Source organism: Gymnodraco acuticeps, unplaced genomic scaffold (assembly GCF_902827175.1).
Source record: "Gymnodraco acuticeps unplaced genomic scaffold, fGymAcu1.1, whole genome shotgun sequence".
NCBI lineage: Eukaryota > Metazoa > Chordata > Actinopteri > Perciformes > Bathydraconidae > Gymnodraco > Gymnodraco acuticeps.
This window is the reverse complement of record NW_022990238.1, coordinates 4,752,579-4,769,335: the sequence shown is the minus strand read 5'-3', so window position 1 is coordinate 4,769,335 and position 16,757 is coordinate 4,752,579. Positions and strand designations below refer to the sequence as shown.

The 16,757-nt window shown below is 41.5% G+C and overlaps 2 protein-coding genes across 6 annotated transcripts in view; both read left to right on the top strand.

Moving 5' to 3' along the window:
- The window catches only part of LOC117548673 (potassium channel subfamily T member 2), a 39,665-nt gene extending 38,664 nt beyond the window's left edge, over window positions 1–1,001 (top strand). For all 3 annotated transcript variants that reach the window (XM_034220073.1, XM_034220072.1, XM_034220071.1), the window contains 2 exons: window positions 706–790; window positions 880–1,001. In XM_034220073.1, the coding sequence (XP_034075964.1) occupies window positions 706–790; window positions 880–997 (203 nt within the window). In that variant the 3' untranslated portion in view covers window positions 998–1,001. The remainder of the gene's footprint in view (window positions 1–705; window positions 791–879) is intronic.
- A 3,455-nt stretch (window positions 1,002–4,456) lies between these two features.
- On the top strand, window positions 4,457–16,734 carry LOC117548511 (C-factor-like). Of its 3 annotated transcripts, none has more exons than XR_004569343.1 (7): window positions 4,457–4,641; window positions 12,491–12,545; window positions 12,680–12,867; window positions 13,938–14,055; window positions 15,712–15,873; window positions 15,967–16,077; window positions 16,556–16,725. XR_004569343.1 is itself a non-coding variant. In XM_034219857.1 (6 exons), exons 1-6 carry the CDS (start codon window positions 4,498–4,500, stop codon window positions 16,667–16,669), a joined length of 774 nt encoding a protein of 257 aa, XP_034075748.1. In that variant the 5' UTR covers window positions 4,457–4,497; the 3' UTR covers window positions 16,670–16,734. The 3 variants fall into 3 exon arrangements, 1 of the variants encoding a protein (XP_034075748.1); XR_004569342.1 differs by having other exon boundaries at window positions 13,938–14,062; XM_034219857.1 differs by lacking the exon at window positions 13,938–14,055 and having other exon boundaries at window positions 16,556–16,734.
- The last annotated feature ends 23 nt before the right edge of the window (window positions 16,735–16,757 follow it).

Below are 16,757 nucleotides of genomic sequence, written 5' to 3'. Positions count from 1 at the left end.
TATTAAAGTTTCCTGCTCCTGATCTCAAGTTCACCGGTATTGTACTTAAGCACAATTTTGAGGGACTGGTATTTTACCGTAATATTGTTCAGAGTATTTCAGAATCAGAATCAAGTTTATTGCCAGGTACGTTTACACATACAAGGAATTTGCTTGATGTCTGGTGGTGCGAACATAAACAATCTGAAAAAATAAGTTGCAAAGTAGGTAAAAAAAAAAGAAATATAAAAGGATAATAAAAACAAAGTATTTTTAAGAAATAATTTTGCATTAAAAAATGATGCTAAAGACAAGTATGCACACCAGCTTTAAATGTAACAATACAAATAACCTTAACAGCTTAAAAAACTAAAAACTAAAACAAGCAAACTACAGTGTATTATATCTTAAGGTGGAGGGCTGTGCAAAATTGTGAAAAAAGCAGTCAGAGAGTTGAGCATGCTCCCTTATATTACTACATTTCAGAACAAAACTGAAAAATGTAATATTTTTGACATTGTTGTATTTGTGCTTTTACTTAAGGAAATGATCTACTTCCTCCATCTCTGATAATGCTGCTGCTTTTGTAAATGTTTACCTAAATGTGTCCTCCTGTGTTTTGAATAAACCAGTAACAAAAGAGTCACGGATGTGTGCACAGCTTGCTGTTTACCCTGTTCCTATTTTATTTCCTGCATCACTCACCTCTTCTTTTTCCTGTGTCAGATGGGATGACAGACCAGGGGAACAGACATTCCTACATCCTCATCAACCCTTCTCCAGACACCAGACTGGAGCTCCACGACGTTGTGTAAGTACACAAATGTAATTGAAAGTGCTGTAAAATGAACACAGAAGGAGAAGTGTGACAGGATTCAATTGTCTGTGCCCCACCTGCAGATACCTGATCAGACCAGACCCGCTCTCACTCGTACCCAATCAGGGTAGTAGCAGGAAGTGCAGCGCAGGGATCTCGGAGAGCGACAGGTTCGATACGCAGGACAGCACCCATCTGTGAGGGACAAAAACAAACAAATAATGTGTCGAACACTGCCAGAGAGAGGAGACACAACAACACAGTTTACAGAGAATCAAGAGATGGAGAGGGAATGGAGAAGCCCTCATATTTTCCGCCTCGGTGGACTGATAGGTGCCAGTCTTGCATGGACCTTTTCTATAATGATTGGAATGTTTTATTTATGCACCTTTCTATTTTGAATGTGGAAAGCTGCGGACACAGAAGTGCATTTAATGAAAAACTGTATGTATTTATATCTGTTTATGTGCATGTAATGTACTGCATCATGTATGTGCAGTGTGTCTGTGTACTGTATGTATGTGCCAGTGTGTGAATGAATGTGTATGTGTGCTTATGGATCAAGAGCAAGATACTGCCAATGTGAGAGGTACTGCTGCCAAATGGAAGTCAAGGGATATATTTTTGTGTCCTTCTGTGTCGTAGGTGTGTTTTGTCAGACGTAATGCTGTTTGGCCGTATTTGAAAGTGACACTACAATGCACACAACCCCTTTTTATTTTGTGGTCTTCATAAAGCCTTTTTGCAACGTTTTTCCTGTCGCTTTCGCAGTCAAAGGCACACCTAGGTTTTACACTCACCAGCAGCGGAGCAATCCAAAGAGCACCAGTCTCTGACTTAAGTAGATAGTCAGCATGCGTCGTCAGTGCAGGGCATTCAGACACATCGCTGTCCTCAGTATGTTTTCACTTCAGTTATGTGAGTTCTCTTGAAACATACTTTTTCCTATGTTTTTTGTTTACCTGTTGTTTCTCAAAGTCCCACCCTCCCTGCTTCTGTGAGTCAGCGTTACCAACAGCTTGCTTTTCCTGACATGCATGTTAGAGAGGCAGGAGATGGATAGAAACACAGGTACAAATAGGCTACCATAACATAATGCCATTAAGTACAATAACCCTGCAATAAATACCTCTTTGTGAAGCTTATAATGTTACTTTTTTGGGCGGGGGGGGCGGTGGCAAAGGTGTTTAAGTTCTATGTTTTAAAGCCAATTTATAAGCTTTACAATTCAATAGTTGCTGTATTTATTGTATAATAAATGTCCATGTTATTTATTTTCTAATTAGAATTGAAATCAATGAAATAATTGTTTTTTTTCAGACTTAATTTCCTTTTTCTGAAAACAAGTAAAAAATATACCATTCAAGTGATATCAATCTGCTTTTTATATACCTTGAATCAGATGTTTTTAAATAACCTGTGATTCATATGTTAAATCAAAATACATCATTTGTTAGAATTGACATTTAAGTCATTTGTTTACCAAGGTATGTTACTTTTTTGTCAGAAATTCAGATTGTACCGTTTCTCAGAGAAACGGTGCAGCCATGTGGTGGGCATGCTAACCTGCTAACCCGCCAACTTCACTGCTCTAGCTTTAGTGCCAGTATAACAGATGAAAATATGTATAAATTAAAGTCAGTCATTATAGCTTGCCATCACTTTATTGCAGTTCGGGTGTCAATTTGTGCCACTTCAACCTGAATGTCTTTGCACAATTTCACTCATTAGTTTCATAATTACATCATTTTTAGTTTTCAATGAATCAGTTGACTGACCTGACACAATATGTCTTTTGTCTGGTTCATAAAGCTCATGTTTCTGAGCTATTTTTGCTCTGTTATATCAACACTGTGAATGACTCACCGCAAATGGCTCCATTTCCTTTATTGTAATGTCCCCAGGCTAACCAAAGACCACACAATACTTCAACACAAGACTAGATAAGGCTTTATTGACCCCTGAGGGGAATTTCCATTGATGCTGCTGCACAAAAATAGAAATGCATACAGATAAATAGATTAAGAAGATTATAGAACCAAATGAAGTTAAATTGGTTTATTATCAGTACAAAAGATAGGCTGCTGTCTCCACTGCTGTCTGCCGTCTGATGACCGTGCACAAATGAGCCTGATGCTCTACATTTTGCATCATAGTGGAATGAGCCGCCAGCTGAAAGTGCTGCCACAGCTCGATGTAGAGCGGGTCAAATGAGTTCTAGGGTGGCTTGGATCAGTCATGGCCGCCCACTCCTGAACCCATGACACTGTCAGTGTGCAGCTACATTGCCAGAAGCTTCTCCCCTGCAGGAGGGACAGCTGGATGAAAGCACTGGAGAAGTCAAAGAAAAAGATTCTCACATTGCTTTTCCAGAGGCGTTGTGGGTCAGGAAGGTAACGCTGGCCCTGGTAAGCACGTGATATCACATTCCTCATTTTAATCCATATTTCTTCAGTTGTGTTATATCAATGACTTAACACAGGGGGTCCAAACTTTTTTCACTGAGGGCCACACACAGAAATATGAAAGGCTGGGCCACTCATTTGAGGTGAGGTATATTGCCTCATATGTTAAGTTAAGTTATAGGTTAAAAAAATCAATCAAATGTGGGTAAATTATGCTCCAAACTTGATTATACTTTAAGAAAAAAAACAGCTTACATCCCAGCTGTCCATAGGGTTTCATTTATTTTCTTACAAAAATGTTAGCAGCTCGTTCCTTAAAACAGAAGCCATTATAATAAGGGGACATTATGTTTAAAACTTGTTGTGCAAATGATTTTTTTGTATCAACTAAGATTTGTTAGAACATTTAAATGTAATTGACTGAATGTCTACATATATATTTAGGACGTATAATACAAGAAGAACACAAGTTTCAGGTGTGGGCCATATAATTCGATTATACTTTTTGAATTCGCTGAGGGCCAATTCAAAATGGACAATGTTGTGGAAACTTTAACTCGTCAACGATCCGGAGATGTAATGGTAATAATAATAATAATCAAAATAAAGATGGTCTTCAGCAATCAAACAGAGTTGTCTTTGTGGTCTTTATTCAAGCTTGAAGGTACAGGTTACACAGAGTACAGAGCAGTCTGCATAAGTTGCACACAGAGGGAACTGTGTGTGTGTGGAACAGGAACTGTACAAGTGTGATAGTGACAGGAAACATCTGGGTGCGATGGTGTCTGACACCCAAGCATAACAAAAGGTCGAGCAAGGGACATGTACTGAGTACAGTGTCATCATATAAGCGTTGCATTTGGTTTTACCAGGTAACATAAGAAATTGCCACTACAACAACGGGCCACATTTTGCCCCCGGGCCATAGTTTGGACACCCCTGATCTAACACTCTCTCTGTGTACACTGTTGGGTGTTGGGAGTGCTCACTTTGTTTTTATTTGGCCCTTTGCTCTTTGTGTTGCTTTGCACTCTTACAGTAGCTTCATTTTTAACGTTCCACAATGTTCCCCATTATGCTTCTTTGCTTTCATTGAGTATAATATTGCCTGATGGAAATATGTTTATTTCTGGCAAGGCTTTACATCCAAGTGAGGCTAACACAAGCCTGAATTATCAAAGTTACTCGCCCACTTTTTCAAGAAGGGGATGTAGTGGGTGTGGCCAGACCAACACTTTTGTAGGGATGTGTATGCACGCGCTCAGAGGGAGAATTGTGCAAGCTGAGTCGCAGGCAATGGCAGCTCTATCAGTCAGCGTGCTCATCACAGGGGCCAACCGAGGCCTGGGCCTGGAGATGGTGAAGCAAATAGTGGAGGCCCCCCGACCACTGAAGAAGCTGTTTGCCTGTTGCAGGGATCCAGATGGGCCAAGAGCTGAGGTGGGTCTTGCAATTAATTAATGATGACAGAAAACTTATCTTGCAAACTAAAACATTTTTAAAAATCAGTGACTGAGACAAATAATAATAGTCTGCTTACATAACAAGGTGGAAGACCTTTTCAGATCCATTGTGGCCATATAACATGTTTTTTTATGAATTAAATGTTGAGTGGATGGTGATTATAACTAACTGGTTCTTGTAAACAAACCGCTTAGCGCTGCTATAACTCGTTTGCCAAGCAACAGGTGGCAAAGGCGAGTTGTCATGTGCTACATACACATCGATAACACTTCACACTCCCACACTCCAAGAAAAATGTAAGTCTCTGGGTGGTAGACGTGCCAAAGCGAGACATTACATAAATAGGAGCTTGAGCAGATTTCCGCCAACGTTGTATAACCGGAACATGTCTGCCACCAACATGACTCAGCACTTTCTAACGCAGTGTTCAGTGATTGTGTGTAAAAACAACAAATACAGGCACATATCCATTCCTGTGTTTCTCTACTACAGAACTCATTATGACTGCAACGAAGCCGCATAAATCCGTGGTTAGTTCAAATGTCTGTTATGAAAGCAGGACAGGCGAGTGCATGTTACCTAAACATGCTAAAACTTCAATTGAACAAGTTAAAGGGAGATGTTGTTCTCAACACACAGCTGTATTTGTCTGCCTGTCTTGTCTGTGTTTTATCTGTTGTAACTTCGTGCATGCTGCCCTTCTTGGCCAGGTCACTCTTGGAAAAGAGATTTTTAATCTCAATTAGTATTTTACCTGGTTAAATAAAGGATATATAACACCGCGGTGAAGTTAGTTGTATATGGGCATAGATATGTCTCATAATTATTTGTGTGAACATAAAAATAATTTGTGTGTAATATGTGATTTGTAAATGTAAAACAACATCCACAAATGCATTTAAAAGATTTGCAAACTCACAAATACATTTGCAAGTGTAAAACGGATCTGCAAATACGCTAAATATGTTCACAAATTAAAAAAAGATCTGTGAATATCTCTTTAACATTTACACCTTTCGATCAGGCATTTGTGAATCCATTTTGTATTTGTGGACCAAAAATGCGCTTGCGGATCTCAAATCTCTGTTCATGGATCTCAAATCTCTGTTCGCGGATCGTCTTTTTACACACACGGAATTTTGAGACATATTTTCCGCCGGTGTCAGTACCAGATATGTTCGGGCTACCAGATATGTTCGGGTGTATTTCCGTCGCATCCGTTATCCGTCATATGACGGATTGTACGGCAACTCAAGAGGGCCAACAAACACGGTCAAATTCCGAACATTTAAACAAAGCCGACACTTCATTCTTTACTTTGTCCGTTATTATATGTAGAAGATTATACTTTTTCTCCGTCATGTTGTTTCCATAGCAACAACTTCAAACAGGCATAGCCTACACTTCATTCTTTACTTTGTCCGTTATTATATGTAGAAGATATTAATTTGTTCTCCGTCATGTTGTTTCCATAGCAACAACTTCAAACAATAACAACTAACCGCTAGCCGCAAAGCTAGCATCACAGCCACTGCTCCGTTTTCGGAGACTTTGCACACGTTTTTCACAAACATTTTCACACGCTAGGAGTACTTCCAATAGCTTCGTCTTGATCTGTAGATGTGATTTGATGTGTCGTGTGTCCCCCAACTCCTCTCCAAAGTTCAGATATTTAATAAAATACTCAGGGGAGTTTCCTGAATTTTCATGCCCAAAGCCAAGCACTAGGCCCTGGGTAAATTAAGAGGCTGATCTCGGGCACTTTTGTCCACTTTCCCTGGTGGCCGAAACTCAAGCCAGACATCCATGGAATAGTCTCAGAGAGTAGATGATCAGTGGGGCCTTGTTTTTACTGAATGATGTGTTTTTTTATGGGGAATTCAAATATGAGCTTATTTTTAGGATTTTCGGAGACTTTGCACACGTTTTCACAAACATTTTCACGCTAGGAGTATGGGAGTACATCCATTCGCTTCGCCTTGATCTGTAGATGTGATTTGAGGTGTCGTGTGTCTCCCAACTCCTTTCCAAAGTTCAGATACTATATAAAAATACTAAAAGGTAAATAAAACATTAAACATAATGACAAAATAACAATCTGAAATATATGTATTCTATCTACACATTTCGTAATTATCTAATCTAGTGGCCTTATAAAAGTGTTGGTTAAAGTAACGCAGAATATATATATTTTTTAATTGTAAATAATTAGAAACATTATTTATGTGCACAAGTACATGGGACCCCACCATAGCACCCCACACATAACAAGCTGTCCCGAGTTCCTCCGGCTGCAGTTACGCAGACGGCCGGTGTGTGGCAGCAGAGCGCTGGGAGCAGAGGGAGGTGAGTATATGACGGATATGACGGATGCGACGGAAATACACCCGAACATATCTGGTAGCCCGAACATATCTGGTACTGACACCGGTCTCGGCTCAAATCTACTCGTGTCACTCGGTTATTTTCGGAAACCACGTGATGAACAGCGGAACGTTAGATGCATTCTTCATCATCATGTTATAGTGATACAGTTAGTTTGGTTCAATGGTTCAATATAGCATATATCGAGCACTTTCGTTGATGTTGAAGTGCAGGCTATACGCCACTTTCGGGTCCCGGGGGAGCAGCTGGCAGCGAAACAGCCCAGATAAAACTCTTTCTTCATTGTTTGTTGTGTATTCAGTCAAGCGGGTCGAAGTTACAAAGCACTTCACATCTTATTAATCGGCCTAATTTTACCTTACCAGTGCAGTAATAAAGTAATCTGTAGAAAAGCACCATATTTAGGTCAGGGTTATGGTGATGAAGAATGCATCTAACGTTCCGCTGTTCATTATAATACAAAAACAGAGCATTAAACAAACCATCATGCTCTTACTTTGAAATCATGCGGAAATGTCGTCATCAGCAGGCCATCACGTGGTTTCCGAAAATAACCGAGTGACACGAGTAGATTTGAGCCGAGACCGGCGGAAAATATGTCTCAAAATTCCGTGTGTGTAAAAAGACGATCCGCGAACAGAGATTTGAGATCCGTGAACAGAGATTTGAGATCCGCAAGCGCATTTTTGGTCCACAAATACAAAATGGATTCACAAATGCCTGATCGAAAGGTGTAAATGTTAAAGAGATATTCACAGATCTTTTTTTAATTTGTGAACATATTTAGCGTATTTGCAGATCCGTTTTACACTTGCAAATGTATTTGTGAGTTTGCAAATCTTTTAAATGCATTTGTGGATGTTGTTTTACATTTACAAATCACATATTTACACACAAATTATTTTTATGTTCACACAAATAATTATGAGACATATCTATGCCCATAGTTTTAGGTTTAATGTTCGACAGAAATTCACTCTGGATCCAGCGGCGTCCTCTCAATCATTGCCGAACGTCTGCATCAGAGGCGGCGCTAGGGGGTGGCTACTTGGGCTCAAGCCCCGGATGTTTTCTGAAAAGCCCCGGATGTTTCACTTAAAAAAATTAAAAAAACGTCTCGGGAGTAATGTGCAGTACCGGAGTCCACCAGAGAGGCATCCGCTGCGGGACATTAGCCTGCGTACTGCGTAGCCTGCCCTGAAGTAGAAGTGAACCTTCCTAGTGCCTAACAAGTTTTAAGCTAATGGCCTATACAGTTATGGATATTAGAAAGTTATTGTCATCGAAGCAGGCGCCACAAGCTGCAGCAGTATCAGCAGCTGACAACAATGTCATCACCAGCAGTGAAGAAATTGATGATATTTCAGGTTTGTGAATCTAATGGTGATATCTGCACTCTGGCTGACTGAGTAAGAAGTGAAAAAGAGTGATGTGACGTTAATGTTATAGCTAGTAAACATGGAGTAACCACACTAAGTGTGAGGAAAACTTCTGTGTAGCAATGTTGAGGTGAAATGATGGAGTCTGGGTCGTCGTTAGCCAAAACACTGAGAGTTTATTAAAGAGTACAATTAATACAGCCGCCGTGCAGCCACCAAGTCATCTCTGAACAAAAAGGGGAGACACCGCGCACCAACATGAGAAGAGGCGGAACCACAGAACCCGCGCTTTACCTAATCAATGCCAGATGTCGGGACAAAGGTCTGTTTGTCTCGCAAATGCATGGGGACAGGAAACCCTCCCCCACAGGAAAAGCAGAGAAGCTTTTGACCTGTGACCTCAACTTATAGAGATGATCATATGACTAACGAAAAGCATGTTTGCAATAAGACAGATTCTAAGAAAAGCTGAGAAACTCTATACAATCAAGATCGGATTAAAATATTCTCTTACACTAAGTATACCCTTATATGTTAGTATGTATACAGAACATGACTAAAAGTTATCCTAAGATGTAACGTTAACCCTTCATACCTCAGTCTACTTTTAAGACACTAAAATAACGTATTCCAATTTTTTATTTTGTTTTCGCGCGTGGAATTATACCGGCTCTCGTTTCAGTACACATAACAACGGAACTGACAGGCAACCCTCTGAATCAGACTCCGATTGGCTGTGACTGCATCCACTCAGAGTGTCCGATTCAGAAACGTGACTCTTACAAATGTTTTACGTCACAAACAAAGATGGTGGATGAGAATAGATCTATAAAACGATAAGAAATGCGCCAGAATCAAGGTGAGACTATCCGCATCCTTTAAAACTCTATGCACATTCGTTTCACCTTAATAAGTAAACGACTATTTGAGTGAGTGAAGGCATTAGTTTGCTTCATTAAAGGGTGTTAATGAGTGTTCTCCAGTGCCTTTTGTCCGCTTTAAGGTGTTATTAAGGTAGGGTTAATGTTGCTCTCAAAGTGCACCAGATTGATGCTTTCAACTTCAATATTTAAAAACAAATCTTCCCGGGGGCACATGCCACCGGACCCCCCAAGAGGAGGCGACGACCCCCCTAAAGGATGTTCGGTCCACCCCCAGGCAGGGGGTAGCACTGTACCCCTGCACCCCCCCCACTTTTATTCACAAAGCAAATAACCAAACGGACACATTGACACACATTGTCAGTTCAGACAACGACTGAAAATAAGATCCTCATTCTCCACAGAACACAAAGCATTTTTAAAGCACCACATGGCCTCAAATTCTCCCACATTTTTTGTTAAGCAAAAGTAACCGTAGTCCGCTTTCAGTCTTGCTTTAACCATCCGCTTGAAAATCGAAACTGCATCGGTATCCAATGATCACGCAACTTTATTCCTCCTGCTGAGGTAAATGGCCATTTTAGCCTGCCCCAATAAAAAATTCAAAAGCTGACTTTTGCACTTTTGCTTCTGGCTGTACCTACAACCCAAAATGAACATAGACTTAGAAAAAACCACATTAAACAAAATAAACAACTGAGTGAGTAACTGAAAAAGACAAAGGAGTCGACCACATTCCGTAAAGCAATGAAAAATGGTTCCCCTCTGTTCACAGAAAGGACAGGCGTCAGACACTGTAGGGTTGATCACTGAAACAAACGCATTTACAGCTACCGCAGCGTGGAGAATCCTCCACTGGAGGTCCCCACCCCTCTTAGTCAGCGGAGGCTTGTAGAGCGCTCTCCACTCAGGCCTCTGAGCCTCCGTCAGGCCCAGGTGGGCTCTCCACCGGGTGTCCACTCGCTCCTGGAGTCTGCTCTGATTCAGCACCTTTGTCACCAAATAATAAAATGTTTTGTTGGACATGTTGCTAAACCTAAAATCAGTAAAATTGTCCAACTTTAACAAAAAACCCTCACAACTGAGATCAGGAAAACATTGCGTCTCTGGAAAAGAGTCATTGTCATTTGGAGACTTCAGTCCGTTACAGTGAGCAGCGATCAGCGCCAGCTCTGACTGGCTGAGCTGCTGCTTCCAGCTCTGCAGCAGGAGGCTGACCACCCGGACTGACCTGAGGCTCAGACGTGAGGCCAGGCCTGCAGCGTTGTCCAGACGGGGGCCACACACCTCCACCACCTGGCCCAGCGTGAGGATCCTCTCCTCACAGAGTCTCTGTTGTAGAGAAGGCCCTACTCCACACACAAACCGAGATCCACGGACCACCGGCTCTCTGAGGAGCCAGAACAGTGAGCCACAGCACTCTGGTTTCTCTTTTTTGAGTAGTCCCCACACCTTGAAGAGACCTCCATAGAAACCCGAGAGATTGTTCAGGCGTAATCCTTTCAGGTCCATTAGGAACAGCGACTCAGCCAGACCCAGCCCACCACAGCGCTCCAATAAGGCCCGAGCTACGGGTCTCCAGACCAGGTCAGCAGGTCCAGTCAGGAACCTCTGGACGAACCGGAGCCTGAAGGCCGCCCCTCTGCTTGCCAGGTGAACCAGGCCATGTCCCCCATCCTCCTTTGGCAGGAACAGGATGCTCTGAGGGACCCAGTGCATGCGGTTCCAGAAGAAGTCCACCATGAGAGCCTGCACCCTGGACAGCAGGTTTACGGGTGAATTGGTGCATGCCAGTCGGTAAGCCAGCATGGAGGAAACAAGGTTGTTTAAAATAAGGATACGCCCTTTAAAAGAAAGTTTGGGAAGGATCCACTTCCACTTCTTTAACCGGCCTTCCACTTTCTCTATAAGCCCGTCCCAGTTTTTCAAACAAAACGTGTCATCACCAAGATAAATACCCAGGAACTTTAACCCTGCCCTTTTCCAACCAAGGCCCCCAGGTAACAACAAGCTGTCAATACTGCCCTCTCCTACTGCTAAGGCCTCACTTTTCCCCAGTTGACTCGAGCAGATGAGATTTTGCAAAAATTGCTCACAGTTTCAGTTAAAACATTGATGTCATCTTGTTTTTTAACAAAGACCATTATGTCATCCGCATACGCAGACAATTTAAAAACATCCCTACAGCCAGGAAAAGAGAAACCCTGTAACTTTGACCTTAACCGGTGTAAAAAGGGCTCTATGGCCAGGGAGTAGAGCATCCCGGACAAAGAGCAGCCCTGTCGGACTCCTCTCTGAGCTTCAAAAGGAGCACACAAACTACCGTTTATCTTCAGTACACTCTCAATGTCCCTGTACAAGACCTGGATCTTGGCTATGAGACCAGAGCTGAACCCAAAAGCTTCCAGCGTCTGCCACAAGTACTGGTGTTCAACTCGGTCAAAAGCCTTTTCTTGGTCTAGAGAAATCAGACCAAGCTCACAGCCCAATGAACCGGAGAGGTCCAAAACATCTCGAATTAGAGTCACGTTGCCCAGCATTGGATCGCAGGGAGTGCATCAGCCTCCTCTGACCATTCTTACGCTCGAGACCAAAGAAAAAGTGAGAGGGAGCATCCATTTTCACGATGTTCTGAAACCGGGATCTGACCAGAGCACCCTGAGCAGAAAACCCCAGCAGGTCAGACAGAGCTGAGTTCTTACTTTTGAAAACTTCAACATGTTCTCGCTCTCCTGTGGAGTCTGCCAATCCCTGCAAAAGGTCCGGTTTTTTTTATTTTAAGGATGCGCACCAAGCAACATCTCCAGGTGCTCCTTTGAGAACCGGGGCAAAAAAGTGATGTGCACCCCTGCTCATATCCCTTTATTTCACTTCCTGTTTCAAAACTGCTGATTTATAATGCTTTAAAATCTGATAGCAACTTTCTGATAGTGACGTGGGTCCACATTTCCGATTTTACGTCATATCGGACGCAAATCTGGATAAGCTCCGTTGTACCCCCGTTTTTAGAGATTTGGGTATGGAGAGAGAGAGGGTTTTATTTTCTGACGCTGCATGAGTTCCCACCGGACACATATTTATGTATAAAAGACTTCAAAAAGTGAATTTTGCATGATGGTCCCCTTTAAAGTGATCAACAATGTGATGGATTACAAATGTCTCTTCTCTGTGTATTTACAGGCTCTGCAAACACTGGCAAAGAAGCATCCTGACATCATCTCTGTCGTCCGCCTTGGTAAGATCTCTTAGATTCTGTTAAACCCTCCGTCCTGCTACCATGTCCCGGCATGCAATGGCTTATGAATAACCCTGGGCTCTGATATTTATCTGACAACCACTGATGCTCAACTTTCTTTCCCTCTATGTCAGACGCAGATGACCTTTGCAGCATAAAACAGTGCGCCCAGCATGTGGGCTCTCTGGTGGGGACGGGGGGTCTCAACCTGCTGATTAACAACGCTGGCATCATCTTCAGAAAAACCCTGCAGGAAACAAGTCCTGAGGAGATGCAGAAAACCTTCAACACCAACGTCATAGGCCCGATGAGCATCCTTCAAGTAAGATAGAGGGAAGTCTGAAACACTGAATTTCAATACAGCACTGAACGTTTTTGTAACCCTTTGTATGAGGCTCAATTCCATAATGCATTATAAATATCAATCAATTACATTTTATTGCAAGCCCAATATCACAAATGACAGGGGGCTTTACAATATGTACCCTGTCCATAGACCCTTAATGCATTATTACCAGTGCTTGCTGTATAATTAAAATGATAAGCAATCCTCATAATGCTTTAAACGGAAAAAATTCCCAAACTGGGATCAATAAAGTACTTCTTATCTTACCTTATCTTATAAACATAACACACTATTAAATAATGGTATAACCAGATAAGGTCAAGTGTCATAATACTTCAGTACTAGTAAGGGAGAGTGGGGTAAGATGAGCCAATTTGTACTTGTATTGTCCTCTAGACAAGGATAAATGAGATATAAGTCAGAAGACAACAGCAACCTTTACTTCAGGATGTCTTGTGTCAATCAATCACAAAGGGCCATGACAATATGACTTCTCAAAAAAAGAGGTGTTGTGGCTCAACTTGAGATTTTCAGACCTGGATAAATTCGCTTTGACTTAACAGTAATTATACCTGACATGTTGAATATTTAATTTGACAAGCAAAACATGGTTTATTGTGAAAGAAAACACATTTACCACTTAACCATGTGATTTTTTCTATCACAGCCAAATATAAATGATGGGTGCTTCCTGAATTTATGGTCACATGAGCTAAAGGGGTGGGTCAACCCACTGGCTCATCTTACCCCACTCTCCCCTACTAGTTGCTGGCAGTGGCGTAGCCAGGAATTATTGTGTGGGTGGGCCTGGAGAAATGTAGGTGGGCCAGGGGGAGACATATTAAGCGTGGGGTCTGAGCTGAAACTTCATTAATGATTTTTTAATGCACTAATAGAACATAAGCATAAATTAGCAGTGAAAACAAAAAAAATAGGCACGGCGGCCTCAAAATGTGTGTAAAACTGACATCCACATAGGGATGGGTATCGTTAAGGCTTTAACGGTACTACTACTTTTATCGATAGTGCTTATGTTTATGCTCCAGGTTCAGTACCAACCACATCATAAAGTACGCGGACGATACAACAGTGGTGGGACTCATCAGGGACAACAACGAACAGGCCTACATGGAGGAGGTGCTCTGTTCTCCCTGCTGCACTCCGGCAAGAGGTCCGCAGCATTAAGAGCAAAACAGCCAGATTCTGTAATAGCTTTTCCCCCATGCCATCAGACTGCTGAACAGCAAGTAGACCAGTAACATAAAGATTACATTACGCTGTGTAAAGAGCACTTGTTATATAGTATGTCTATTTTATTTATATGTAGTAAGTCTTTATATATTAAACGCACACTTTATCTTTAATTTTATCAGCACCACGTCACTATTATTTATTTATATGTACAATTTTAGCAAGTTTTTATATTATCCTGTTCCTGTAAGCCAGTACAACGAAATTTCGTTTTAATAGTACACTCTGTGTCTTATTGAAATGACAATAAAGTATGTCTATGTCTTATCGATCCGGTCCTTTAACATTACTTTTATCGGTTCTTTTGGAGAAAAAAATAAGGTAAACTAACTAAACAAATTGTGAACAAAACTAACATTGCTTTTTATTTCAATTGAATACATAATATTTCACATCAAAAGAAACAACAATGTTTTTAACAAATCGTATTAAATAATGTGATGACAGAATTGTAAACAGAATAGCTGAAACTTTAACAAAATAAAGAGTAACTCAGTTACCTCTAATCATTAACCCATGTTTGTATAATGTAGGCTAGTTAACTCTGTGTGTTGCTGCTAGCATACATAACATACCTGACGTGGAAACGTTACTCGTGGATGGGGCTACAGAGCTACTAGAGAGACGGTGGAACCCGGTGCATTTCTCCGTCTGAATGTGGAGCACTTTTGCTAAATGTTTAGACAAATTGCTCGTGTTACCGCCCTTACATGCTAAACTCTTATTCCACTTTTGGTAACGAGTATTGTCCACATCGACACGGCTATAGTTTAACCACACCTCGGAGCGCGTCCTCTCCGCCATCTCCTCCGTGTGTGTGTGTTGCTGCATGTAGCAGCTGCGTGTGTGTAAACTGCCCCGCCTCCTCGCTCATTCACTCACGGCAAAAGTTACTTTACTTGCTATAAAAACTCACGGTAAAAAAATGCACTCCCTATTCCATTGTCATGAAGGTGGAATCTAACTATATCCAGAATACGTTTTATTAGATCCAGGCTAGAAACATGTTGTAAACACATTTCTGCTGTAAAGTTGGGCATTTTAACATGGGGGTCTATGGGAATTGCTCCTTTTTGCATCCATCCCCTGTCGGCCACTAGATAAACTGCAGTTTGTGGCACTTCCTTCTGGGCTTCCCGGCTCTGCGCTATGAAGCGCTGATCGGCTGTGGGTGGGCCAGACGTGCATGTGGGTGGGCCCGGGCCCACCCACAGCTACGCCACTGGTTGCTGGTCACACAGACTTTTTTAAATGATAATTTCCTTACTTGTAAATTCATACATTACAATCTTTTTATAATCAAATACTATATGCAATTCCATCATCACAACATATTAGTAGGTTAACAATTATAAAATACAATGTATGATAATTAACCTTACAAGTCCTTATAACAGGCTGTACATCATTGTTATAAAGCATTACACATATTAAAGGGTGCTTACAACTGCCATGATACATTGCTATAGGCAGATAATAACACATTTGTGTAGGTTTATAATGCAATACAGAAATGGGGTCATAGTATTTTCAAGGTTTTATTTTCTCTTTGCTTCTGGTCATCATTAGGAGTTCCTGCCTCACCTGCGTTCAGCGGCAAAGGCCTGTGGGACGCCAGGGATGTCCACCAGCAAAGCAGCCGTCGTCAACATCTCCTCCACTCTGGCTTCAATGCAACGTATTCAACAAACATATGAGTTTATACCCGCCGTCTCCTACCGCATCAGCAAGGTGAGTGACAACATGCCAACTTAGTGATCTGCTATTTAAAGCCTCCATCTTAAACTTGATAAATGGAGCTCCTTTCCCTCCCTCTCTCCTCAGGCTGCTCTGAACATGCTGACTATGTGTGCTGTAGAAGAACTGAGGAAGGACGAGATCCTGTTTTCTCTGCTGCATCCAGGCTGGGTGCGCACTGAGATGGGTGGAGAGGATGTGAGTCTGCTGTAATGAAACAGGAAACAATGTAACAATGTACAGGAACCAGTCAGCTCTGATTGATAGTTTAATTTATTAATAGAGAAGTATGACATTAACATCATGTTGTATGATTTCATATTTCACACACATTCTTTTAGGGGTAATGTAAATAATTGAGAATCAAGAGAATTCACAGAAAAAAAACTAATAAAATGTCGCAACTCTCATGGTGAGAAAATCACTTGAGATTATTTTTGCAACATTTTACTTTCCCTTAAAATGAACCTCCACGATTGCAGCTGTTCTGCATGCTTACACAACAAAGAATTACATACAAATGACATATCTCATGAGCTGTTCACATTGAGGTCATATTGAAACAAATCATACTTGGATCAAATATGAAGGTGTCCAAGGTCAGGAATGAATATGACAGAATTGCAGTCTTGTTTTTTTAACTCCTTCTTGTGAACTGTGTGTTTCTGACCACCAGGGGGAAATTGATGTTCAGGAGAGTGTGCTGGGTATGTGTGACGTGATGGCCTCCCTGACTGAGAAGCAGAACGGAGCCTTCCTGGACTACAAAGGAAATCCCATTCCTTGGTAGCTTTAAAGCACTTCATAAACTAATGAATTAATCCAAATGAAATAAACCAATACTTGTTCTAATTACTCTGATTGTATCATGCTCATTT